General features: G+C 45.6%; 1 protein-coding gene and 1 long non-coding RNA gene across 21 annotated transcripts in view; one reads left to right on the top strand and one right to left on the bottom strand.

The window, feature by feature from the left end:
- LOC144317560 (uncharacterized) overlaps nt 1-8,249 on the bottom strand; it is a 36,393-nt gene extending 28,144 nt beyond the window's left edge. The window contains exon 1 of the long non-coding RNA XR_013383555.1: nt 6,913-8,249. This is a non-coding gene — a long non-coding RNA (uncharacterized LOC144317560). The remainder of the gene's footprint in view (nt 1-6,912) is intronic.
- KIF6 (kinesin family member 6) overlaps nt 1-25,617 on the top strand; it is a 381,228-nt gene that overhangs the window by 320,455 nt on the left and 35,156 nt on the right. For all 20 annotated transcript variants that reach the window (XR_013383557.1, XR_013383558.1, XR_013383556.1 and 17 more), the window contains one exon: nt 10,183-10,233. Coding sequence is in view for 7 of the 20 variants with exons in the window: in XM_077904139.1 (XP_077760265.1) it covers nt 10,183-10,233 (51 nt within the window). In the remaining 13 variants the exon portion in view is untranslated. The remainder of the gene's footprint in view (nt 1-10,182; nt 10,234-25,617) is intronic.

Consider the following 25,617-nt stretch of genomic DNA (forward strand, 5'->3'; position numbering starts at 1 on the left):
GCCAAATGCCTAAGCTTCAGACAGAATGTGCTAATCTCGTATGATTATTATAATTACTTGGGTAGCCAGAATGAATGTCCCATAGGAAAAGAATCAGGTCTCCCAGACATGGTATAATTTGGTCATTTTTTATAAATGAGAGCATTCTCCCAAAATGTGATCATCATGTACTGTCCTGGTGATAAGAAAGGAGCTGTCTTGAAGCCCAGACTGCTGTCTGGTGTTTTCATCCTGAGCTGAAATGCTCATCAATTATGGAGCATATCCTCCTCTGAGAGATAGGGCCAAGGTGATGGGGGGCTCTTGAGAAAATCCCGGTGGGGAAAATCAAGGCAGGTTACAATGTGTTTGTCTTGAAATTATTGATATTAAGGATGAGCTGCTTTTCTTCCTCTCTCCATGACTTAATAATGTTACCAAGTAGAAGAAAAGTCTTGGAATCTGGAGAATTGAAATGTCATGTTGGAATGAGAAGGCTTAAAAACATTTGCCCGGCATTTAGGCCATTCCTGGTCTCCCACGCAGTGCCCTGTCACTGAACCTTTCTCTTTAGGGAATCCAGGAAAGGATCCGTCCTCCCCGATCCCAGGGAGTGCTGAAGGCTTCTCTGGGGCCTCCCGTAGCCCAAGCCGGTGGAAAGCCCTTGGGTTACTGCTCCCATTCTGGGCTTCCTCTGACTCTCCACCTTCCACCCTCACCTTTCTTGCACGCAGTCCTGTGCAACGACAGACTTCTGACAGATAAGCTGGAAGCCCGCATTCGCTACAGCCCTGGGGTAGCCCAGGGCCTGAGCCCAGGACTCAGGCCCTGAATGTTTTCCATCAGCACACAGGACAGGTACCCAGTCGAGACTGTCAGCATGCTGTAGTAACATCCCATCCCTTCTCAAGGAAACAAATTGCAGTGGTTTTTAAATTTTAATTTCTTTTTATAAATATACATAAGGAGACTTTTACATAAATCCTAAATCATTCGTACCATTTTTCTTTCATCTTGCTTGGCTCCTACCTCTCCTACCTGATTCATCCTCCACCCTCAGGCAACCCTCTGTAACAGCTTTATAGGTGTCCATTCACCATACCTCCATGCTCAGGGGTGCCTGAGTGCCTCAATAGGTTGGATGTCCTGACTCTTGATTTTGGCTCAGGATAATGAGATGGAACCCCGAGTCAGGCTCCATGCTGAGTGTAGAGACTGCTTAGGATTCTCTCTCCTTCACCCTCTGCCTCGCCCCTTGCCCCACCCCACATGTGTATGCTCAAAAACTAATTAATTAAAAATAAAATTATCTACATGTTCATATGGCCACATACATGTGTGTGTGTGCCACACACAGAGTTATATACACACATATATAAGGCTCTCGCGACTGTTTGACCAAACACAGAACCATCCATGCCCTTTTTCCCCCATTGTCTTCTTTGCTTCCTTTTCCTCCTTTCCTGCTCTACTGAATTATTAAAATTTTAGCATTCCATGCCTGTAGTCCTCCCCGCTGCCTTTTTTCTGATCTCCTATTGATTTGGTTGTTATAGTATGTATTTATTCTTCTAGAGTTTAAAAGTAACTATTAACAATGTCTGTAGTTATTGCAAATATACCTTCTACCTACCCACCTCCTCATTGATCATCCCCTCAACTTATCTCTATCTTGTTATTATGGCTTCAAGTTTTAGTTTTCATATACAGACATAGAGAGATTTTATGATCAACAGTTAAGTATTCTTACTTAAATATCTATTTCTTTTTATACTCATCACTGGTTCTTTTTCCTACATATTTCTCTATGTTAATTTTTCTTCTTGCTGATCATCATAGTAGCTTTTTATACTTACACAGTTCTTATATCCCAGGCACTCTTCTAAGCACATTACATATTGACCTAATTCAGTCCTCACAGCAGATACTAGTACCATCCCTGTTTTGTAAATGAGGAAACTGAGGCACAAGCCATTCAGTAGCTTGCACAATGGTGCACAGTTGGTACCCAGCTGGTACGTAAATGAGGGCACCTGGCTCCAGAGTCCATGTACTGAATCTCCATGATTGGTTGCCTCTCAGTTGACCCCTTTTTGGGGAGTGGTATCTGTGGGTGGTAAATGCTCTTAGTCCTCTTATAACAGAAAATGTCTTTACTGTGCTTTCATCAATGAATGAAAATTGGACTATGTATAAAATTCAGGTTGACAGTTGCTTCTCTCCATTGTCCTGGCACCCCTTGCTGTGATTGAGATGTGGGCTGCTGTCCAAGGAGTTCTGCTGCAGGTCCCCTGGCAGCTGGGGCCAGTGGCTCTTCTTCCCTGAAGGTCTGCAGTTGCACGGTGATGGGTCCAGGGCTGGATTTGTCTTTATTTGCACTGCTCCATGCTCCAAGCGCACTTGCAACCCAATGGCTTACATTTTTCTTCAGTTCTGGGAAAGCACACCTGCTGTCTCCTCCAATCCTGCTTCTTTACCATGCCTACTTCCCTTCTTCTAGAACTCTTTTTTTTGGGGGGGAGCCAAAGATTTATTTGAGAGAGAGAGAGAGCGAACTACCTGCTGAGCAGGGAGCCTAAGCTTGATCCCAGGACCCCAAGATCATGACCTGAGCCAAAGGCAGACACTTAACCAGCTGAGTCACCCAGAAGCCCCCCCTTCTTTTAGAACTCTTGTCAGATATGTGACAAAGCCTCTCAGTCTCCCCTCTGGGACTTTTAACTGCCTTTTCCCATTTCTGTCTTGCTCTCTGTTCCATGTTTGGGGTGGGTGTGGGGTGACTTTTCCATATTATCTTTTCAATCACTAATTCACCTTTAAAATATGTCCAGCCTAGGGGGGGCTGGGTGGCTCAGTCAATTAAGCATCCGACTCATGATTTTGGCTCAGATTATGATCTCAGGATCAAGTAATGGAGCCCTACATTAAGCTCTATGCTCAGTGTGGAGCCTGCTTAAGACTCTCTCTCTCTCTCTCTCTCTCTCTCTCTCTCTCTCTCCTTCTGCCCCTCCCCCCACTAGCACTCTAAATAAATAAATAAATATTTTAAAAATATATGCATATCCAGTCTGGGGTTTATTCCCTTATTCATTCCTTCTATGTTCTTGATTGTTTGTACCAATGACTCTATTTTTCATTTCTAAACATTTTTCCTGTCCGTCTATTCTTGTTTCATTCTTATTCATACCTATTTGTCGTATGATTTCTTATTCTTTTTAAAGAAAACTTAAGCTGTCATTAATCTCTTTGAGTATTCTTATCATACTTATTTTGAAGTCTGTCTCTAGTGGTACCATCATTATGGAGGGAGCGCCTCAAATTAATATAGATCTGCTGAGACCCAGCAGGGGTGTCTCTCACGGGCCTGCAAGACTTCATGTTCCAGCATGACTATTATAACACTGCTTGTGTTAGTGGAAGTGGGAGGCAGCCCAGTTGTTCTACCCTCGGGGAAGGCGAGTAAAATGTTAGGGTACACACTATGTGATGTATCTAGTAGTTAGAAATTGAGGACTAACAAAATGGGTAGATGTCAGAAACACAGTACTGGTAAATAAATAAGAAACAGAATGGGATCTGTAGCACAGTATTGCTTTCATAGCTTAAAAATTGCACAAAAAACTTTAACATGAATTATAAGAATATATACTATAAAAGAGTATACATCAAACTGATTAGAATGGTCACCTGTTAGAGGCATAAGGGAAAGGGAATTGGAGATGGAATATAGGCATAGGGTTAAATACACCCACACACATGCACACATATATATATACTCACACATATATGCATACATAGATATACACACACACACACACACCTACATATGTGCAGGGCTTTATCCATACTGACAAGGATAATGTGCCATTAACTAAAGAGTAAGACTAATTCAACCCTTTGTGAGTCTGCATCAATAAATGTCTGTATCTGTCTATCCAGAAAATTACTTTCATCTCTAATGAATTCATGTTCCAGCTATTAATTTCACTATCTTTTTTTTTAGCATTAGATTTATTCATACATTTTGGCATTTTTGTGGGCAGGTCCCTTTTTAATGAAACACATTTTTATTTCTTTCTCTTTCCCTCTGTCCATTTGTGCTTATCCATCTCTATCTCTATCCTGGCCCCCAATCTGGAAGACAATTTGGAGTAACTGTTCTACAGTGATATTTGGATATGGCCCATCTGGGCAGAGCCTCAGTGGGCAACTCAGTGTTGCAACTGAGAGAAGCGGAGTTGGTTCCCTTCTTCCTCTGTGGGCTTGCAGTAGGGTGTGAATCGTAGCCCTAGGCAACATGTAGCAACACCTTTTTTCTCTTCAGCCCCCTTTTGGTCACAGGTGGGGTGGCAAGGGACTCTCTTCCCACCCTGCAGCTTCAGACTATCTTGCATGGTGTACTTCGAGTCACTTCCCTGTTTCTGGCCCTGGAGCCCTGCCTGCTGCAAGCTTAGGCTCTTCTGACCATTCTGCATTTCTGTCCCACTTCTGGTCTTCAGAAATCTGTCTCAAAAGCTAATCCAGCCAAGTCGTCTGAATATTCTCTTCATGTTATCCACCTTTGCTATGGTGGGAAGAGGTGGGTTCTCCCTCAATTGATTTTCAAATCATACAAACAAGTTTAGATACAACCTGATGAAAGGGATATTAGCAAGGAGGAGATGAATGTGCCTGATTTTAAGACTTCAAAGGATTTTCATACTCCTGTTTGTTGGAAATTCATCTAAGGATTATACACATAAATTATGCTAGGCCCATTAATTTTACAAATAGCCTTACAAACGGTCTTTAGGGAGTCTAACCTTTCAGTAATCACAGTCGTCTGTGTTAGAGTACAAAGAAACTGGCATCCACGTCACCACTGAAATCCACACTCTGAATTCAGACCCACTTGCTAGACCTTCCTTTCAAAGAGGCCCCTCAGGCAGGCAACATCATTCTGTGTCCTCTCCCCACACCCTAATCCTGCTACTGAAGTTTAATTTGATTTTACTGAGATACTACAGTAGTATAGTCAAATAGAAGGACAGATTTCAGATTTTCACTGGAGTCCAGAGTAATGGACCTGGGGCCCTAGGACCCTGGACTCTAGTCTTACCCCAGCTTTACTCCTCCATTCAAGCCTTCCCTTCCAATGTTTCCCCCAAACGAGTATATGCCTGGCCTCTCCACCCTGTGGCCCCCACGGTTCTCATTGACTGCGGTGCCTTCCCCACCCTCACCTTAAACACCTCTGCTCTCCTCAGAATCCACCCAAGGCTCACCACTAGTAATGATGCCTTTCCTAATGCCACTAACCCACCTTTCCTCCTCTAAACTTGTGTCTACCACTGATTTAACATTAGGCACTTGCCCTTTGGTCCTGTCATCTTATGAATATAATGTCCTTTCAGTATGTCTGAGAGTGCCCTCATGCCCAAAACCAGTCTGGTGTATCACATATGCTAACACATGGTAAAAACAGATATTATCCCAGTTATTTTTTCTTTTTTTCTTTTTTTCTTTTATTTAAATTCAGTTTACCAACTTATAGTATAATACCGAGTGCTCATCTCATCATGTAATTCCAGTTATTTTATTATAACCCATTTTTCCAATGATAAAATGGAGGCTTAGAGATGTTAAGTAACCTGCCCTACTAGAAGTAGCAGACTTGGGATTTGGACTTAACTCTGCTAGACCTACAAGTTTGTAATTATCTTCCAGTTTAACCAAAATGGCAAAGAGGTTTGCTTCATCTCAAGGCCAACTCCCAGTGACTGGTTATAGCTGCCCAAAGTGCTGTGTTGAAGAGCCAAACTCAGGCTCAGCAGGAAAGCAAACCATCCATGAGGGAAGAACAAGGTCTGCCATGGGTCCAGCTTTTCCAAGGAAGAGCACGCGGGCCCCCTGTTTGTGGTCCCGTGTATCATGCTAACTTTTTTGGACTAGAAGAGACTTCTTAGTTAAGGTTTGTATATTTCACACAGCACTTAGAACACAGGACTTAGCATATAGTGCACGAGCAAGGAATATTTACTGCCTGGAAGTGATGTCAACATCCTCAGTAGGAACTGCATCACAGAAATTGTGCAGGCAGCCCGCAGACGGCCATAGAGGGGGAGTCAAAAGTGAAGAGCTCTGTTCTGGATCAGGCAAGCAGCTTTTACTTAGTGAACAATTTCAAACTAACAGACATGCAAAATAAAATGTGAAGCTTAAGGAAAATTGTTTTATACAAAAGACTATGATTGTAAAAAATAACTGTTGCTTCTGCATGATAATAGTATTTTTATATGAACTACTTGGTACAGGAAAACTCTACACCACATTACCTCACATGTGGCGTTTTCTAAGGTCATGTGTCTCCACTGGAGCTCCCCATGGGTGGTGGCAGGTTCCAAGTACCCCACCACCCCCTGCTAACACCCCCACTCTGTCAATCAATGAATCAGAAAGGGTGGGGGGAGGTGTTCCTGGCATGTGCTGTTGTGAGTTACTGGAAACCAAATTACTAATTACCAGCACTCTCCTACCAGCAGAGCCTCTCCCTGTGCCCCGGCTTCCCTCCCTGACCATCTCCTGCCTCAGGCTGGGAGTTCTCTGTTTCTGTTTCATCTCTTTACCATACCTCGGGATGGGGATGTGTCCAGGAACCCAGGCCAAAACCAGCAAATTTATCACCATGCTAATGACAGCAAGCTGCATGCTGAGTGAATTCTGCTTTTCCCCTCAACATCTTTTGCCAAAACCTGTAGAACTGCAAAATCTAGCCGATTGCAGAGACTGTTATCTTCACATGAAGAATGACTGTGTTAGAAAATGCAATAAGGTGTCAGCCATAAGGCTATTTTTAGAAGTTTGTTTGGGAAGATCTCAAAAAACTCATCATGTGGTAGGCAACGTTAGCCAATTCACCAAAACTGAACATCCATACACACATTCTTAACCTACCTTTATCAATATGTGCATTATAAAGACCTGCCTGTGGTCCCCTCGAGATGGCTCATTGTCCTGAGAGTAGGTATTTTTGTTTGTGGAGCTTATGGAACTGGCATTCCTGGTGACAAATCCCCCTCCTTATTTAGTGAGCAGCTCTTCCCAAGCTGGGGGCCATGGAGAATCTTTAACCCTAAGCATTGCAAAACAGCTTCCCCGGGGTTTGGAGAAGGGAGCCCGGTGAGTCATTCCAATGGGAGCAGGGCAAAATCATGACATCCGAGACTGAGAACCTACAGGATTAAGGTATGAGGTTGGGAGGCACATAGTTGAGAAGACATATCATTGAGGCGGCCCATGGTCAGGCAGACGGGCTGTCGGGAGTCTCATCGGGGACATAGTTTCTCAAGGAGGAACGCAGCCCAGTGTGTCCTCCCAAGGAGCAAATCCCCATCTGGTCTCACCAGGAAGGAGGCAGCCAGGCACAGAAGAGGCTCATCGTGTAAGGCGCCTATGCCAGATACCCAGGACACAGGCCAGGCACCACAGCGGCATTGGCCGTCCCTGCTGTGGGCTTGAGAAAGCCCTTAATGACCTCCTCTAAATCAAGAGTCATGTCTAAATGGTGTGTTGCATTTGTCACAGCACTACTTCCTCTTATTTGAAGAACACATGTGCTATGCTTCTTTACAACTCAATTCAGCAGTGTAGGACATAGACTGGAATCTCAGCCCAGCACCGCCACCACCGGTCCCCCATCTTCTGTCCATTGCTGATGTAGATAATAAAGGTCATATTGCTCAGAGTGGGGACAAGACCCCATCTGTGGCTGTGGCTGACCTGGGTTTCAAGTCATTTTACTGTTGGTGCCAGGCTGGTCCAGTTCTCACCCTTGGGCCAGATTTCCACTTCTCGCACTCCCCTTTCCCCAATGCATTCCCTAAATTCTTACCCTCCCCCACTTGGAATTAGGGTGCATAGGCACTGCTTATGCCCCATCCCTGGCTTCCTCTCTGTGCACAGTCCTCTCCAGTGGGGACACGTGGAAGGCACGGTGCAAACTTGCACTCCAGCACACCAGAAAACAGTGGCTTCCAACTGGGACTGAAGTTGCTGCTGAACTTTAATCCAGAGAGGACAAGTCCAAGTGGGGAAATCATGGCATCTCCAGATCCCCACTGCCAATAAGAGAGGATCCTTCTTCTGTGCTGTTCCAGAGAACCGACGAGGTCCAAATCTGGAAGCTACGGGGAAGCAAATGTCAACATCACATCAATAATTGCCTATATATAGCTCCATCAGTGGCACAGCCTGGATGCATACAAGCCATACAAGTAATAACAGGGGTTGCTGAATTGGGCAGGAATGTTAAAATGAATGACCTCTGCAGTCCCTCCCAGTCATACATACCATTCTAGAGGTGTTCTAGAAGGTTCAGTGAGTGACAGGGTCTCCTGTGACTGCATCATTGTCCCCTCATCTTTCAGAACCTCAGCCTTTGAGGTGTCAGATGTACTTTATGTGAAGAAAGGAATGCATTAGACAAGGGAGCAGTGAAGTTCCCAGGCTTTCTCGGGGTCCCCAGTGGCCGGATCGCATCTCCCAAATGGGACATGTGACGCAGACAGCTCTGACATTTTAGCAAGTGTGCTGAGCCCTTAGATATAAACAAGCCCCCGGGGTGAGGGTGGGGGTGGGGCAGGGGGGTGTGACTTCACTCCCCCCCTTCAAGGATGAAATCATAGAATTATAAAGAGCTGGAGGAGCCCTGGAGGTCACTTCGCCTCAAGTCCTACGCGGGGCAAGGGTCCTCGCTCTCACACTCCACACACTGTCACACAGCCTCTGCTTGAGCACTGTCGGGAAGGGACTCCCTGCTCTGCGGGCAAATGTAGTCCAGCTTGAGACAACTTAATCCATGTTGAGACAATCCTCATTGTGAACTATTTCTTCCTCTTACTGAGCCCCTTGTCTGTCTGTCTTCAACTTGACTTCTGCCCCCGGGAGTAAGTCAAAAATAAATCTGTTCTTTCATCCAAATGACAATTTTCAGATTTTTAAAAAATTTCTATGAAGATTGTATTTATTTATTTGAGAGAGACAGAGAGAGAGAGAAAGAGAGAGAAGACACGCATGAACAGGGTGGAGGGGCAGAGGCAGAGGGCGAAGCAGACTCCCCGCTGAGCAGGGATTTTGACATGAGGTTCAATCCCAGAACCCTGAGATCATGACATGAGCCTAGGCAGACACTTAGGCAACTGAGCCACCCAGGCACCCCAACTCTGTTCAGATTTGTAAACAGCCATTATCTCTGAGCCTCTTCCCTCTCCATGTCTTTTCTTCTCTATCTAAACACCTCGGATCACCTCAAATATTTCTCATATGGCATGGTTTTAGACCCCTCAGCATTTTCTATACATATATCTATTTTTTTAAGATTTTATTTATTTATTCATTCAGAGAGAGAGAGAGAGAGAGAGAGGCAGAGACCCAGGCAGAGGGAGAAGCAGGCTCCACGCAGGGAGCCCGACATGGGACTCAATCCCGAGATTCCAGGGCCACGCCCTGGGCTGAAGGCAGGCACCAAACCGCTGAGCCACCCAGGGATCCCCTATATCTATTTTACTAACATTTTTTATGAAGAGTCGCTCCCAGAACAAATGCCAGCTGTGGTCTAACCACCACAGAATGCATATTCAGAGTCCATCCATCACCATCACCTCCCTTCAACTACACACTATACCTTTATTAGTGCAACCTAAAATAATATAAGTTTCACAGTAAATGATGAACTGCTGTGTTCATATTAAGGTTATCATTGACTAAAATCACCATTTTTTTTACTTGACACAGTTTCACACAACTTAAGACAAAAAAGTAGATTTAAAAGTAACCCAGTAAATTATTAAAAGATCAAATCCTGCCTCCTCTTTCATTAATAATAGAACTACTAAAGAGACCAGGGCCCTAAAGAAGGTTATGAGTGACAGACTAAGATAACTGAACCCAAAGATTAATTGAACCCCAAAGTGAAATGTATATTTGCATTGATGAGCCAAGGCACCAGCACAGCAGCCTATTTTTCCAACACCATCCAGTGCATGGAGGGCTCATTTTGGAAGCTATGCCCACTTTTGTCTTCCTTACTCTACCTTGGGTTTTGTGTGCGTGTGTGTGTGTGTGTGTGTGTTGTGTTTTGTTTTGATACTTGCAACACGCTTCTGAGGAAAAGTCTTCCTCCAGCCTGTAGGAAACTCACTAGTGGCTTTCTTTTGTGTCTGACAGGTCGCCTGAAGGAAGAAATCACCCAGAGGCATATGCAGCAAGTAGCTCTAGGTGGGTACAGAGTGCACAGGAAGAAGGTGAAGGTAATCCAAGCTGTGTGGTCTCAGAAACCTAGACCCCACTGAAAGATAATCCATCTAGAACCCTCAAGAATGTTAAGGAAGGCAAGATTTGCAGTCAGTGCAAACCTCCTTTGGATGCCCCTCCCCTCTGGGGCCAGTTTACCCCCGTCCTGTGTGCTTGCTCCCAGCTGTTGCCTCCTCCTCCTGACCTCTCCCCCTAACCTCAACCCGAGTTCACCCCATGTCCCGCTCCTCAAGGCTCTACTCTGAACTTTCCAGAGCTACTCCAACTAATACTCATGCAACCATTGGTGATGAGAACAGCTACTGTTTTCTGAACCACACCCCGCCCCCCACCCCGTGCACTACAGTGTGTGCACAGTCTCTTTTCTGCCTCGTGACTGTCCAAAGAAGTGAGTGCATGTTTCTGGGTGAGGGCAATTCAATGACTTGCCCAGGATCACATGGCTAGGAAGTGTTGAAACTAAGATTTGAACCCAGGTCTCTGAGTCCACACCTGGTGCTCTTAGCCCCCATGCTATTCACCGCCAACAATGATGGACTCACTTAATACATTAATAATCCAAACACTAATCAACACAGTGATGCCCAAAGAAGACCTTGGCACCTCTCAAGCAATGGACAGCTGTAGAAAATGCCCCCCCTTTTTAGATTTTATTTATTTATTCATGAGAGACACACAGATAGAATCAGAGACAAAGGCAGAGGGAGAAGCAGGCTCCCTGCAGGGAGCCTGATGCAGAACTTGATCCCAGATCACGACCTGAGCCAAACGCAGATGCTCAACCACTGAGCCACTCAGATGCCCAGAAAATGCCCCCTTTTGCTAGAGGACCCAAGGAAATCACCTGGGAGTCCCATAGTTCAGCTCCAAGAAAGGCTGATCGGGCAGGTGTCCAGAGCACAACCACCTTGTTTCCTCTCCAGTTGGCCTGAGCCCAAGCACTTAGAGAGATCTGATGAAATAAGCAATTTGTGTGTTCCACACAAAGGGTTCCCCTTGAGGTGGCCTGGCCCCTGCAATGACCTGCTGTTAGAGAAGTCTAGCACCCAGGACCTCTAGAGGGAAGATGGAGGAGAGCCCTAGGGTCATAAAGATGACCCACTGAATGCCAGTAATTTGGATTATTAGGAAGGTGGGTTGTTTAGTTTCAGTAATAATAATGATCACATCACATAGCCACTGGTTGCATCCAACATAGAACCACGAAGCCTGAGGCACACTGACCCGAGCTTGAGCTTCCCACCATTGGCCCTGGCACTCAGAGGTCAGATCAACATGCCAGGCCCGCCCTCCCATTGCCAGAGATGCAGGCAGAGAATCAGAGCTGAGATACTCCTCAGGAAGCAACCAGAACTCCCCCCGGGCCCCAACTCATGGGACTGGGCTAGGGAAGGGCATAAAGACCTCTGGCTGGGCAGTTGTGCCAAGGTGACCCTCGGGCCTCACGAGTAGGTCACTGGATGGGGCGTCATCCCTAAGGACTGCCACCATGCCCTGCATCTGAGGGCTGCCGTCTGCCTTTTCTCTAGCATCATGATGCTGAGTGACTAGAGACAATGACCGGAAGCCCCTGGTCAATTTCAGAGGCTTTCAGGATGAGAGATGCTCCAACCTCTCTGACCCCCGGTCCCAGACAGTCCCGGACCTTTGGGAAATGGCTGCATGTCCTCTCTGTAATTCTGCGCATCTCCCAGGGAGCCTTCTCCTGAATTACAGCAGGTGTCAGGTTCAACAGGGCTCAGCTTTGCCTGAAGTAATCAGCAGACTTCAAACGAAAAGCACTCTGGATGGAAGTCTAATTAAGAGCATTTGAAATACCTATTTATTTTAAAAGCATACTATCCCAATTAGAGAAGAAGTGTTAACATCTCCCAGCTGCCATTTTGAGCTTAAATGCCATGTTTTTAGTCCAAACTTCTCTGGAGCTTGTTCTGATAGAGCTCTGGAACCGCCAGCGCTCATGTGTCCCCTGGCGACCACATTTCAGAATTCTTTTCATGGAGGGAAAGCTCTCATTGCATCAGATTGTTTATAGAGCCATTTCCTGCCTAAACCCTCACCCTTCAGGCTGGCGTTGGGGCTGAGGGCCAGGACGCAGGGCTCCGGTGAGACCCAGAGCAGCTCAGTATATTTGGTGTTGAGTAGATCCTGGTGTTCTGTGGTTGGGGCTTCTGACGAAGGAATGGGGCAGTGATGACATTTGCTCTTGCCCTGTCTGCTCTCTGTTCTTTCCTTTGTCTCCTTCTCTCTACTTTCCCTCCGTTTTAAGTATTCCCTTTTGGTATTGTTTCTTTCTTTTGCCTTGATGTTCCTGAGTTTCCATGAAAGTGTAGGTCACGTTGGTTGGTTGTTCTGGGCTAAGTTCGGGGTACTGAGCAGGAGAGGTTTATTTGTGTATTTTGCATAAGAATAGATCTATGTGTGTATGAGTGGATGCATGCCCAAGAAAACATATATAAAAGCAATCTTGTATCTCAGAGGAGCAAAGATTTAATGGTGACAGAAGAGACGCTCTTCCATATGGAAGAGGCTGTAGATTGGCGGAGGAAATCCAGATCCAGTGATGCGCTGGAGCCAGCTCCACACCTATTGGAGGAGCAACCATTACCATTTTGGAAATTTGGAAAGCTATGGTAAGACACAGCTGTTGCTAAAAATTAAATTTTAGAAGGGTGCCTGGGTGGCTCAGCCAGTTAAGCATCCAACTCTTGATTTCGGCTCAGGTCATAATCTTAGGGTCATGGGGTCAAGCCCCGCATAGGGCTCTGGCCTCAGTGGGGAATCTGCATAAGATTCTCCCTCCCTCTCCCTTTGCCTCTCGCCCCTTCCCTATGAGGGTGTACATGCTCGCTTGCTCTCTCAAGTAAATAAATAAATCTCTTTTAAAAATTAAACTATAGAAAATTATAATTAAATAAATCATATTTAAAAACAAAGGCAATAAATACTCAAAATTTATCACTTCCTAATGACAGATCTTCCTCAACTTACAATGGAGTTACATCCTGATAACCCCATCATCAGTTGAAAATATTGTTAATTTGAAAATGCACTTAATACACCTAACCTACAAAACATCTAGCTTAGCCTAGCCTACTTTATTTTTTTATAAATTTAGTTTTTATTGGTGTTCAATTTGCCAACATATAGAATAACACCCAGTGCTCATCCCATCAAATGCCCCCCTCAGTGCCCATCACCCAGTCACCCCCACCCCCCGTCCACCTCCCTTTCTACCACCCCTAGTTTGTTTCCCAGAGTTAGGAGTCTCTCATGTTCTGTCTCCCTTTCTGATATTTCCCACTCATTTTTTCTCCTTTCCCCTTTATTCCCTTTCACTATTTTTTATATTCCCCAAATGAATGAGACCATATAATGTTTGTCCTTCTCCGATTGACTTATTTCACTCAGCATAATACCCTCCAGTTCCACCCACATCGAAGCAAACGGTGGGTGTTTGTCATTTCTAATGGCTGAGGAATATTCCATTGTATACATAAACCACATCTTTTTTATCCACTCATCTTTCGATGGACACCGAGGCTCCTTCCACAGTTTGGCTATTGTGGACATTGCTGCTATAAACATTGGGGTGCAGGTGTCCCGGCAGAGGCAGGGCAAGATGGCAGAAGAGTAGGGTCCCCAAGTCACCAGTCCCCACCAAAAGCCTAGCCTACTTTAAACATGCTCAGAATACTTACATTAACCTACAGTTGGGCAAAATTGTCTAACTCTAAGCCCAGTTTATAATTATGTGTTGAGTAGCTCGTGTAATTGATTGAATTCTGTATTGAAAGTGAAAAACAGAATGGTTGTATGGGTACGGGATGGTTGTGAGTCTATTAGTTGTTTACATAGCAGCCTAGGGGCTGTGGCCCCCTGCCACTGCCCAGGATCACAAAAGCCTATCATGCGGCCTATTGCTATCCTGGGAAAAAGTCAAAAGTCAAAATTCAAAGTGTGGTTCCTCCTAAATGGGTATGACTTTTGCACCATCCTAAAGCCAAAAAATCCTAAGTCAGACCATCATAAGTTGGAGACCACCTGTTGTTTACTATGTTTTATTATTATCACAGCTCTTGAGGTTACTTACTACTACTATACTTGTATCATGGAAATACTGTCTTAAGGTTTACTACTGTGCATCTCTTCCCGATTCCACATGCAGTGACATCACAGTGGCAGCTTGAAACCAGCCCACTGGGACTATTTACACCACAGAAGTTGACAAATGTTATTATAAATTGGGGTGCTTTTTTCCCAGAGAACTGGTTGTCCAACATTTATCACGATAGCTTGGGCATCCAGATAAGTGCCATTGAAAGGTCAGTTTTGTGCATATGTGTGTGCTCTTATGAAGACTCTTCCTCTTCCTAGCTGAATATCTAGATGATGGTTCTCTTTTCATTTACTGCCTACCCAGGGAACCCTGGTCTTTTAGAAGGTGAGGGGACAGGGAAACCAGGGAAGACAGATGTGGGGCAGGAGAAGCCCTCGGCCCAGGGGGCCCCTGGGTGTAACAGCCAGAGTCTCAGTTCCTTTAAGAGAAATGTCAATGACCAGTTATATGAATATCATCGACAAACAAATGTTCCTCCTATCTTAGAGGAGGGCCTACTCCCACACACCATTTCAGGAAACAAGAAAACAACACAGTTTTTAATGAGACATCATTTGGAAACGATATTAATTGAACTAGATTCAGTTGGTTGAGTTGAGAGTACTTTGCTGCATTTAGTTGTGTATGGTTTACCCCTTTATTGTATCGCCCTGAATGCAGTAATGCAGATAAGGCTGATCAGCAAATGTTTTTTTTTTCCTTTTTTTTTTTTTAATTGAAGTTTGATTTGCAAATGATCCTTGAGAACTTGGCATGTGCGAGGCCTGGGTCTAAGTTCTTTATGTGTAGTTTTTTCTTTATTGCTTCTGGAATCCCCATGAGGGAGATACTACTGTTATCCTCATTTTAGAGTTAAATCCCAAAAGGGTTAAGTGAACCTGCCTAACTTTGTTCAGCTCAGGGATGCAATGAACACGTGTGTCCAGAGCCCGTGCATAACCCCTCTACTGTACCTCAGTTCACAGAGGGACACAGATCCAATGCCTGCCCTCAAAGGATTTCTACCCTAGCCAGCATAAGAGGAAATACACATTAAAAGGGAATTATTTACCTAATTTTGGATTTAGTTACATATATTATCCTATTCACTACCCTCTTTCTACTGTAGCCCCAAACCAGCTCAACCGTGGCCTCTGCCGTAAAACCTTACCTAGCCCCTTCTCCCCAAGTCTGGCCTGTCCTCCAGCCTCACATGCCTCCAGAAGGCACCAGCCTTATTTTGTAGTGTGTATTTTCATGGCTATCTTCTCCATGCTGAAAGGTGAGCTCCTGGAAAGCTGGGTGCAATCAAATTCATCTCTGTACCACTACCGGCCAGCGCAGGCAATAAATAGGCCAAATCAATGCTTCCCCAGATAACTTCCAGACTCACACATCTTGCAAAAGTATAAAGAGACATTTGAACATAAAATAAGTCCATTTAAAAGAAGTAGAAGGAGTAAGTGCTTCTGGACACCACCGCTGAGCCAATTACAATACAGAGGCAATAAATTTGGCTGTCTCTTATTTAGCCACCAAGCAAAATGAGAAGTACCCGGAGTTACATAGGTTTCATTTTCTGACAACAGGAAGCGTACTAATTTATCCACAGAAATAGAATTTCTTCCTGGAACTAAACATAAAAACCAGAATTTATTGTTCAGATTCTTATTAAAAGACACTGAGTGACACAGTGAACGATGTCTTCAACTGCAGTCTTACAAAAGATGCCGAAATGTTGTTATACCAGATTATTCTTCTATCGACCCTCTATAAAAGCAAGAAGCCTGACATTAAAGCATAACTCATTGAAAACATTTATGTGAGTGGCCGAGGTAATCTGCTCCAGGTACTCTGCTTTCTTATGGTTTCACAGAACAAGAATAAAACCAAGAGAAGCCGGGGCAGGGAATATGGGCTATTGCCTCTCTCTTAACTGTCTCTTTTGAGCAATATTTGATCAGTGACAGGCTGTTGTTCTGCTCACAATCAAAACTCTACAAAATGCCTGTAATTCAGATTTAAGAGACACGTGGCACTATCAGTATATGAAATGTGTCAGGTGAGAGAGACAAGCCGTGAGAGTTTTGAGAACTTACCAGAGGAAGTGGCCCCTGACATTTGTCACCAGGGCCACAGTCTAGGCTGAACCATGAGGAATGGGCAGGAGTCAGAACCTCAGAGAAGAGTGGGGAGGCAGTTGTCATGTGGAAGTTGGTAGTGTCTGTGTGTGTGTGTGGTATGTGTGCATGGTGGTCAGATGTATGTGGGGCATGTGTGATGAATGCCCCATTCATTTATCAGGGGTATGTAGGGTGTATGTGGTATTGGTGGGGGGTGTGTGGGGATATGTGGGGTGTGTGTATATATGGTGTGGGAATGGTGTGTCAGTGTGGGTGTAGGTGGGAGTCTGTGTATGTAGGGACACATGATGTGTAGGTTTTGTGTGGGTAGGTATACATGAGGTACGTGTTTTTGTGTGTGGAGGGTAGAGGGAGAGGACTTTATTGAGCAGTTATCTGAAGTAGTGGAGAGAAAAATCTAAAATGGTGAGTTGGGCCAGTTCACTGAACACCTTGAATCTGAGCATTTATCTTATGGGCAGTTGAGCCACTGAATATTTTTGAACAAGGAAGTTTGGGTCAAAGAGGCCTCTTAGGAAAAGAAAGCCCCCAAAGCAGTCATTCTAGTTCTTCAGAATTTCTTTATTTTTTTTTAATAATTATTTTTTTTAACTTTTTTTTTTTAATTTTTATTTATTTATGATAGTCACAGAGAGAGAGAGGCAGAGACACAGGCAGAGGGAGAAGCAGGCTCCATGCACCGGGAGCCCGATGTGGGATTCGATCCCGGGTCTCCAGGATCGCGCCCTGGGCCAAAGGCAGGCGCCAAACCGCTGCGCCACCCAGGGATCCCTTCTTCAGCATTTCTAACTGACTGAGGAGTACATAATCTGTATCACCCCACTCTCAATCCCTTGCCCACTTGCCCTGTGCTGGACTGTTCCTCTGGGTACACATGCTTCTGGCCCAGGCTCAGGGAGGGCCTCCAGAATGTCTGGCTGTCTGAGTAAATCTGCTACAGACATTGCCCACTGAGATATGATGCTGCCCCAGGGAACTGCACACTGATCACTTGCCATGCAGACTGGCCTGGCCCCTTGTGGGCTGGTGGTCAGTTAATTCTGTTGTTCTGTGATAGATGGAAGTGGGGAGATCAGTGCCCTTGAGAAGCTCACAAGCTGTCCATGTTGGGTAACTCCACACCTTTCTCTGCCTTTACCGCTTGACCCAACTTCTGTGTAAACATAACCTACTAGAATGTTTCATTGCCTCTATTTGTAGGCATGTTTTTTATATACTGTTACAGAAGATAGAAACAATAATGATTAATAAATAAACATCCATGAACATGACATCCACATGCCAAGGTTCCAAATGCATCTGAGATCCCACCCGCCCCCAATACTAGCCTCTTTTTTTTTTTTTTTTTTTATTTATGATAGTCACAGAGAGAGAGAGAGGCAGAGACACAGGCAGAGGGAGAAGCAGGCTCCATGCACTGGGAGCCCGACGTGGGATTCGATCCCGGGTCTCCAGGATCGCGCCCTGCGCCAAAGGCAGGCACCAAACCACTGCGCCACCCAGGGATCCCCAATACTAGCCTCTTGAATACTAGTTCTCCTCTCCTCTCTCCTGTATCCCTCTCACCACCTCAGGAGCAGAGATCTTTGAACAACGAAGTACCCAAGAACAGTTCTCTGTGGCTGCAGTGCCACCTGGATCTTTGGATTGCCACTGGGTGATATGCACTACCTAACCCTGAAAATGGGGCAGCAACAGCTCCATGTTGACCCTGAAAATGGGGCACGGACAGCTCCATGTCCCCAGTAGGGGCCTTGAGAAGGGTTGGGAGAGCCACCAAGACCAGAGGCTGCCAATTCTACTGTGTTGTTCCAGCTTGGAGTCTGCTGAGGGGTTCTCTTCTCCTGAATAGAATTCCCACTGTGGTCTGTGGTACAATCCCTGCTACTCTCCAATCTGTTTTTTAAGACTGAATCTTGCATTGCCTTTTTAGAATTCTGCCGCCTTGGGCACCAAACTTGAGAGAAAGCAAAAGGCCAAAGTGTCATCCATTCATTTATCAGACTTCACCGAACACCTAGTGTGATCCAGACAGTATGTGAAACCAGGAGGTCCAGGCTTTGGAGAGGAGCCACTGATTGGGATAGAACTGCATTCTCTAGCTCAGTGGTTTTCAGAATGGGTTCTCTGGGACCTACGTGTTGTTAGGGAGTGTGAGGCAAGGGTGAGGGGAGCCAGTGTGCAAGCAGCAGGGCCCCAGGATTTTGCCCACCCTGATTCACCCAAAGCAACTTGTTTCTCTTTTTGCCATGAAGCCTTTGTTTGAGAAAAGGTTCTGCAGCTCTTAGCACATCTTCCTTCAGACCTTGTGGCTTTAAGACATTTCCAGAGGCATATTCCCAGCTTCCCTCCCCAGAACTAGCTGAGTTTCCTCTGGACTCACACAGAGCTCTGTACCTCTAGGATAAGACCCACCACATTGTATGATAATTATGTGATCTTCTCCCCACTGGACAGAGGATCTTTATTTCCCCAACACTGAGCACAGTAATTGGCACACAGTAGGTCCTCCATAAGTGTTTGATCTGTGCCTACGTTCCAACATCTATAAAATGTAGCAGTTGTACCAAGGGACATCCTGTGCCCAGCGCATCCTGAAACTGAGCTGGCGTTTTGCTGATTGCCTGTTGAATGAACAAGTGAATCTAACACTCCTCAGCCCTCAGGTGCCATGATTTTACCTCTTTGTGAATGCAGACCTCCTTAAGACATGCAGGAAATGTAGACTTGATGAGGAGATGCATAAGGGCTTGGATTAGAAGTGCCTTCATCCTCTCAGAAAGGAGTGATCAAAATATTGACCCCTGGAGTAAGACAGAATGTAAAGGAAGCAGCTGCCTCAAAGGCTGAGATGGTATCTCATTTGGCTCCAGAAGGACTCAGTTGGCTCTGTTAGACCAGTGATAAAGTCTCACCACCTGATTCAATTCTAATCCATGGCTGCTTATGAATATAGGACCGGCATCAGTGACATGAGGCCAAATTTGGCCGGATTCCCAGGCTCAAGATGGAGCCTAGAAGTGAGGAGTCCCTACCCCATTTCCCTGCTGAGTTCCCATTTACCAAGGCTCAAGTCCCTTTGGGTAGTTCAGACTTCCTCACCAGCCATTCTGGAGAACAGAAGGAGGCTCTGGATATCAGCCTTGAACTGCAGCTATAGTTTAGTAAAAGAACATTTGCCTTGGAATCAGGAGGGCCCTGCTTGAATCGTGCCTCTACCATTTGCTAGTCATGTGACCTTGGTCCATCAATCTTCTTGAATTTCCATTTCCTTGTCCACAAGAGAAGATCAGCTCCCCAGGGCTGCTCTGAGTGCCAGTTAAGATGTGTATATGATGGAGCCAAGTACAGAGTAGATGCTCAGCAAATCATCATGAACCTGACTTTGAGGACCAGGACCAGACAACCAGATGCCCATGCAGCAGACATGGATCCCTGCCACAGCTCTGGGCCAACAGCACCAGTTGGCATAACTCATGGAGGTCACCACATTTCCACATTCACCTTGTCTCTCCACCCACAGGTGTTCACAGGCACCACTAATCACTCTACCATGAAAAATACAGCCACTGTCTCTCCCACTGAGCACTAAATTAAGGATGATCCTGTTACCAGTTGCCAGGGCCATTTTATCCATCATGCAAATGTGGAGAACCGTGGATGCTACTTTGAATGAATTAAGCATTTGATCAATGCCCTAGTCAGTCGGAGCTGCTATAACAACATTCCATAGACTAGGTGCGAGATTAACAACAAAAATTAATTTTTTCAAAGTTCCAGGGGCTAGGGCTGGAGATTAGGGTGACAGTACGCTGGTTCTAGTGAGGGGCCCTCACTGGGTCACAGAGTGCCAACTTCTCATTGTGTCCTCACACAGCAAAAAAGGAGTGAGCTAGATCTCTGACCCCTTTTTATAAGGGTTTCACGAGGGCTCCATCCCCATGACCTAATTACCTTCCAAAAGCCTCACCTCCAAATACCATTGCATTGGGAATTTGATCTCAACATACAAATGTTGGGGAACACAAATATAAAGACAATCGTATACAAATATATAACAAACATATATAACATACAATAAACATAATGAACATATACACAGTCAAATATCTAGAAGACAAAATTCTGGCCTCTTGATGTCATCTGCTAGGCTAAAACATATTGTGGCTGGCCCTCCGGCTGGCCCTTCCACCTGGCACAAGTAATAAAAATCACCATTTGTGCCAGCCCAGGACAGATCTTGGTGTTCCCTAGGAATGATTTTGTTGCATGAGTAATGGAGCTGAGTAAGATTCATTTCCCCAAAAGCTCATTTCCCCAAAGAAATTGATGATGAGTTTGGGGAAGACCTACCAACAGACAACCAGCATCATTTTTATCATAGCAAACAGCCAAACAAACAAAAAGAAGAACAAAAGATAACACAAAGATCCCCTGGATAGGCAGACAGATTAAATGAGATATAGTTATGATATATTCATATCATATGATATATTCATAAAATAGAACACCATAGAGGATTCAAGATGAGTAAACTAGAACTACATGTAGTAATATGAATAAATCTCAGAAACACAATGATGATTGCAAGAAAGACAATCGCTGAAAGATATGTGGAATAATGCCATTTATGTAAATTCCAAAATCGTCAATACTGTGTATCAGGGGAGGGGAGTGGGAGCTTTGTGTTATGGTGCAAGATAACATAAGTACAGAAAACGTATATACACATGTACAGTCCAACAAAAACTTACAAAGAGAACACCTCTGTCACCTTCTCTTAGGTCAAGAAATAGCTAAGTAATGAAGTAATTTTAAGGGATGTTAGAGATAAAGGCTGAGAATGTGCCAGCAGGAAGGGAAGGTCTGCAGCACCATCAGGACAGTGTTACCTTTGGGGGGCAGGGATAGTGGATGGAAGGGGATGCTAAGGAGGCCTTCCCCAGCTTTGCAACGTTCTCATTCAAACACACATGCATACACACCAAAGCACGTGTGGTGCACTATCGAGATTTTTCAAAATACGGAGGCTGTATGTGGGTGTTATTTATATCACTCTCTAAACTTTTTCGTGTTTGAAATAGTTTATAATAATTTCCAGAACTTGATGAAGGATTAGATTCCAAGGATTCAGAGATCAAACAAAAATTACTGTGTGGTGGAATCCCCATGATAGAAGTGGTCGTAAAAACTAAATCCCGATTCATTTCTGATTAACCTTCACTTCCTCACTACTGTTTGGGTCAGGAGCATTTTACTTAAAAATGAGAACAGAAAATTTACCACTTCTCAGTTCCTTCTCTAGGTGCCTTGTATCCACTAGGAGGGACTTAAGAGCTAAAGATGATGTGCCTGACACATGAACAATGCAGGGGAGGCGCTTGCAAGGCCACCTTTTGTTGTTCTTTCACTTTTTATGTCCTTGCAATGGGGACAATTTGGCCTCGTCCTTGGATGCAAATTGGATAGCTCAGCAACTCAGATGCTCATTCGCTGTTATTTACAAACAAAACAAGTAAGAACCAAAAAATATTGGTCATTCTATATTGATAACTACAATCTCAACAATTCAAATTTCACTCAAAGCTAAGAGTTCTCTCCTTTTCCCTGGGTGAGGCCAACTGCAAAGAGGAAAGGGATAGAGTGAGCTCCTTCTCTTTCTAAGACACTTCCTCTCTCAGCCTACTGAACTCAATTTCCCCTGACTCCAAGAAGGAGTTGGAGAGAAGGAGGAAAGGCAGCTGGTAAAGATCTCACTTGACTGGTACTTTGTAACATGTCTGCAAGTTCTTTGGGCCCAGGAGATGTTCCAAGCTGACTCTTCCTCACTTGAGGAACTTCATGGGTCCCTAGAGGTCCCTTGCCTTGATGCAGTGTACCTTTTTTGGACAATGGTTTACCCACTTTGAGCCTTTGTGGCTCAGGATCAAAATACAAAGCAGATTACTCAAATTAGGTGGGGCACCTGGGTGGCTCAGTCGGTTAAGCGTCTGACTCTTGATTTCAACTCAGGTCATGAGATTGAACCCAGATAAGGCTGTGCCCTGAGGTGGAGCCTGCTTATGATTCTCTCTCTTCCTCTGCCTCTCCCCTCTGCTCACTCTCTCTCTCTTTAAAAAAAAAAAATCAAATTAGGTATTGGAAAGAGAGTTAAATAAAAGCCTATCGACAAAGGTGTTAGCAGAATGCAGGGAAACACAGAGGTTGTGACACAACAGCAGGGCAAGAAGCATTGCTGCCCCTAGACCCAAGGGGGCAAGAAGTGCAGTTACCAGGACCTGAAGACAGAAAGGGCTCTGCAGAAAGGCTCAGGCCATCTGATCGGAGCTACAGCCTTTAGTCAAGCAGTGCATCCAGCTCATGGCATTTCAGCCTCTCTCCCCTCGACCCCTCCAGTCACTTGCCCATGCTCACCACTGGCTGAGCCCAGCTGGAAGGCAAGGGGTAGTAAGGAAGCCTGTTATTCCACCAGCCATCTCCTGGGGCAAGTAGCAGGAGAGTAGAAGACAGGGCAGGTGTGGGGGATCCACTTAGGGGTGCAAAACAGATAAGCACAGGGCTCAGCCCCCAAGCATCCTGTGGTCCACTGCCAGGTTTCTCTCTCCTTAGATCCCTCACCCCTCTGGGTGACCCTATTAAAAAGGATCTGTGTTCTAAGTGAGTGCTAGAGGGCGTAAGTGGTATGCCAACGCCAGCTCACAGAGGCCTCGAGAGCTGATTTAGGAACATCATGTTGGTAGCTTGAAATCAGCCATGATGGGAATAGCTACACTTCCACATTGTTTCTATGAGAGCACAGTGACAACTCTCTGGTCTTGCTCCTGGCACATCAGCCCATACCCTGCTTGAGAGTTCTTGAGTGGGAATCAGATTTCTGTCCACTGTGTGTGCACACACACACACGCACATGGCACACACCCCACACACATGCACAAATTTCTAAGGATTCTTACCAAGCCTTTCTGAGTGGTCTTCAAACCCCCTCAAGACCTTTGAAGGAAGCAGAAGAACCTCCATATACATCACCCCTAGTAAAGAGGATAAAATGGGCTAGATATAAACTGCTAACTTTGTTTAAAGAAATTCCCTTCAAAAATTTCTTTTGGCACTTTTCTTGATGTGGGGTATTTTGGTTGTCTTGCAAGCTCTTGCCATTGCACTTTGAAAATGTGCCAGTTCTACTGTGTGGCCTGTCTCAAAACTCACTTTTGACTCTACTATGTAATAAAATTTTTTTGAAAGGAGCAGACCGATTTACAAATTGGCTAGTAGCAGATAAGTTTTCTAAAAGTGGCAGGAGACGGTTTTATTAAGGATCCTCAACTCAGTTCCTAACGTCCTGAAATGTCTCTTGTAAGCCAGCCGGAAGAATTGACCAGATCCCAGTAACCATCACCATTAGGGGTTTTTATAAGAGGAAGGCCCATGCTCACTTTTGCAGGCACGAGAGAAACTGCCTTCCCACAAGGTCACATGTGTCCTGAGAACACTCCAGAATGGCTTGTTCCAGTGTGACAAAGATGTAACTGGGTTTTAGGGATGCCAAGGTTCTTGCTAACTTCCATCTGAAAAGCCACTCAGACCGAGGCCTGTGGTCACTACTGGTCAGTGAGGCTGCAGTGACAGGCTTACCAGGGTACTCCAGCTTTGAGAGAAACCTTGTGTTCAGAAATGTGAGCTCGCCTCTGAGGAGTGAAGGAGCCTCAATGGGCCAGGGAAAGGAGGCAGGAGCAGCATCTGGACCCTCTGAAGGAAAGTCCCCATGCCAGGATCTGAGTGGTTACAACCAGAGAATACTGACTGCAAACCATAGATGGATCTGGGGCTCCAGCAGAAAGTTGTATGGAGAGAGAGAAGAGTTCCTGTGTCAACAGAGGTGACTGCAGTGGGGAACCTGTGCCAAGCTGAAGCAAGCAGTGGCACTAGGAATGTCTTTCGTGCATCTGCAGTATGCTCCTGGGGTGTGCCTGCAAGCCCACAGGGACCCTGTGCACGCTGACCCTCCGCACTCTTCGCCTCCTCCAGAGGGAACACCGAGGAAGAGGAGAGGCAGATGCAGAAGGAGAGGGGCCGCCCTCCCAGGGGTGTGATTTTGGGCAGAGAGAAGCCCAGGGTAGAACAGGGGAGGTTGCTCGGGCAGCAGGAGACGGCAGATGGCTTTCTATAGGAAGTGTCCAGGTCTGCGTTTGGCTCTACAAAGGCTTACTCAACGGTTCTGCTTGGACTAAAGCATGGCCACTCCCTGGGGGGACGGCAGCTGGACCTGTGGCTGTGGGGGTGTGCCCGAGAGATTATCGGCCACAGCCACGTGTTCACAGGGTATTCATCACACCCTTAAGCCTGAGCCTGCCACAGGCAGCTAAGGTGTTAGAAAATCCACACCAAGATGGATGGTGGCTCTGAGTGCCTGTCAGCGTGTGATCACTCCAGCTGACAATAAATTTGAGCCATTAAACAGGAAATGGTCTGATTGGAAAGCTGGAATCCTTGCCTCTGAGCTGCTGACCATTGTGGTAATTGAGCTACTGACACCATCAATCTCCCTAAGAATAGACACGGTGACCTCTCAAACAGGTGAGGCTGAGTGATCTATGACTCTGTGAGATAGTTTAGCCCCAAAAGGCCCAGAGTGGGTGTTCAGCAAATGAATTATTATTGGATAGCTGAGGAGACTGGCTGCAGTGGCTCCCTGGCCCTGAGGCCTTGTCTGCCCTGGTAGGGCCATATCACTCATGGCTTCCTTCCACTCAGGGCACTGGGGGGACCAGCAACCGCCATGTCAGGCCCCTTAACCTTTGCTCTACAGAAGCCTCTGGAAGCCCTTTTGGCTCTGGCACCTCGTGGCTCTGGCACGTCGTTGGACACTTCAATATTGCCTTACCTAGGGCTCCTAGCACAGAGTCCAGGAGAAGAGCAGGCTGGCCCTGGGTATTCCGAGGGCGGCGGGACTCGGGAAAGGACAGTGCCTAAGGACGCTTCCTCAACACCCAGCAGGCAAGCAGCAAATACCAAGTGGGATCAGGCTTCGGGCCATGGTTTCAGTTAGTAAAGGGCAGTCTTCACAGGTCAGCACTCCGGGAGAGGCTGGGGCTTTCTCTCCGCCCC

Source organism: Canis aureus, chromosome 7 (genome assembly GCF_053574225.1).
Source record: "Canis aureus isolate CA01 chromosome 7, VMU_Caureus_v.1.0, whole genome shotgun sequence".
NCBI lineage: Eukaryota > Metazoa > Chordata > Mammalia > Carnivora > Canidae > Canis > Canis aureus.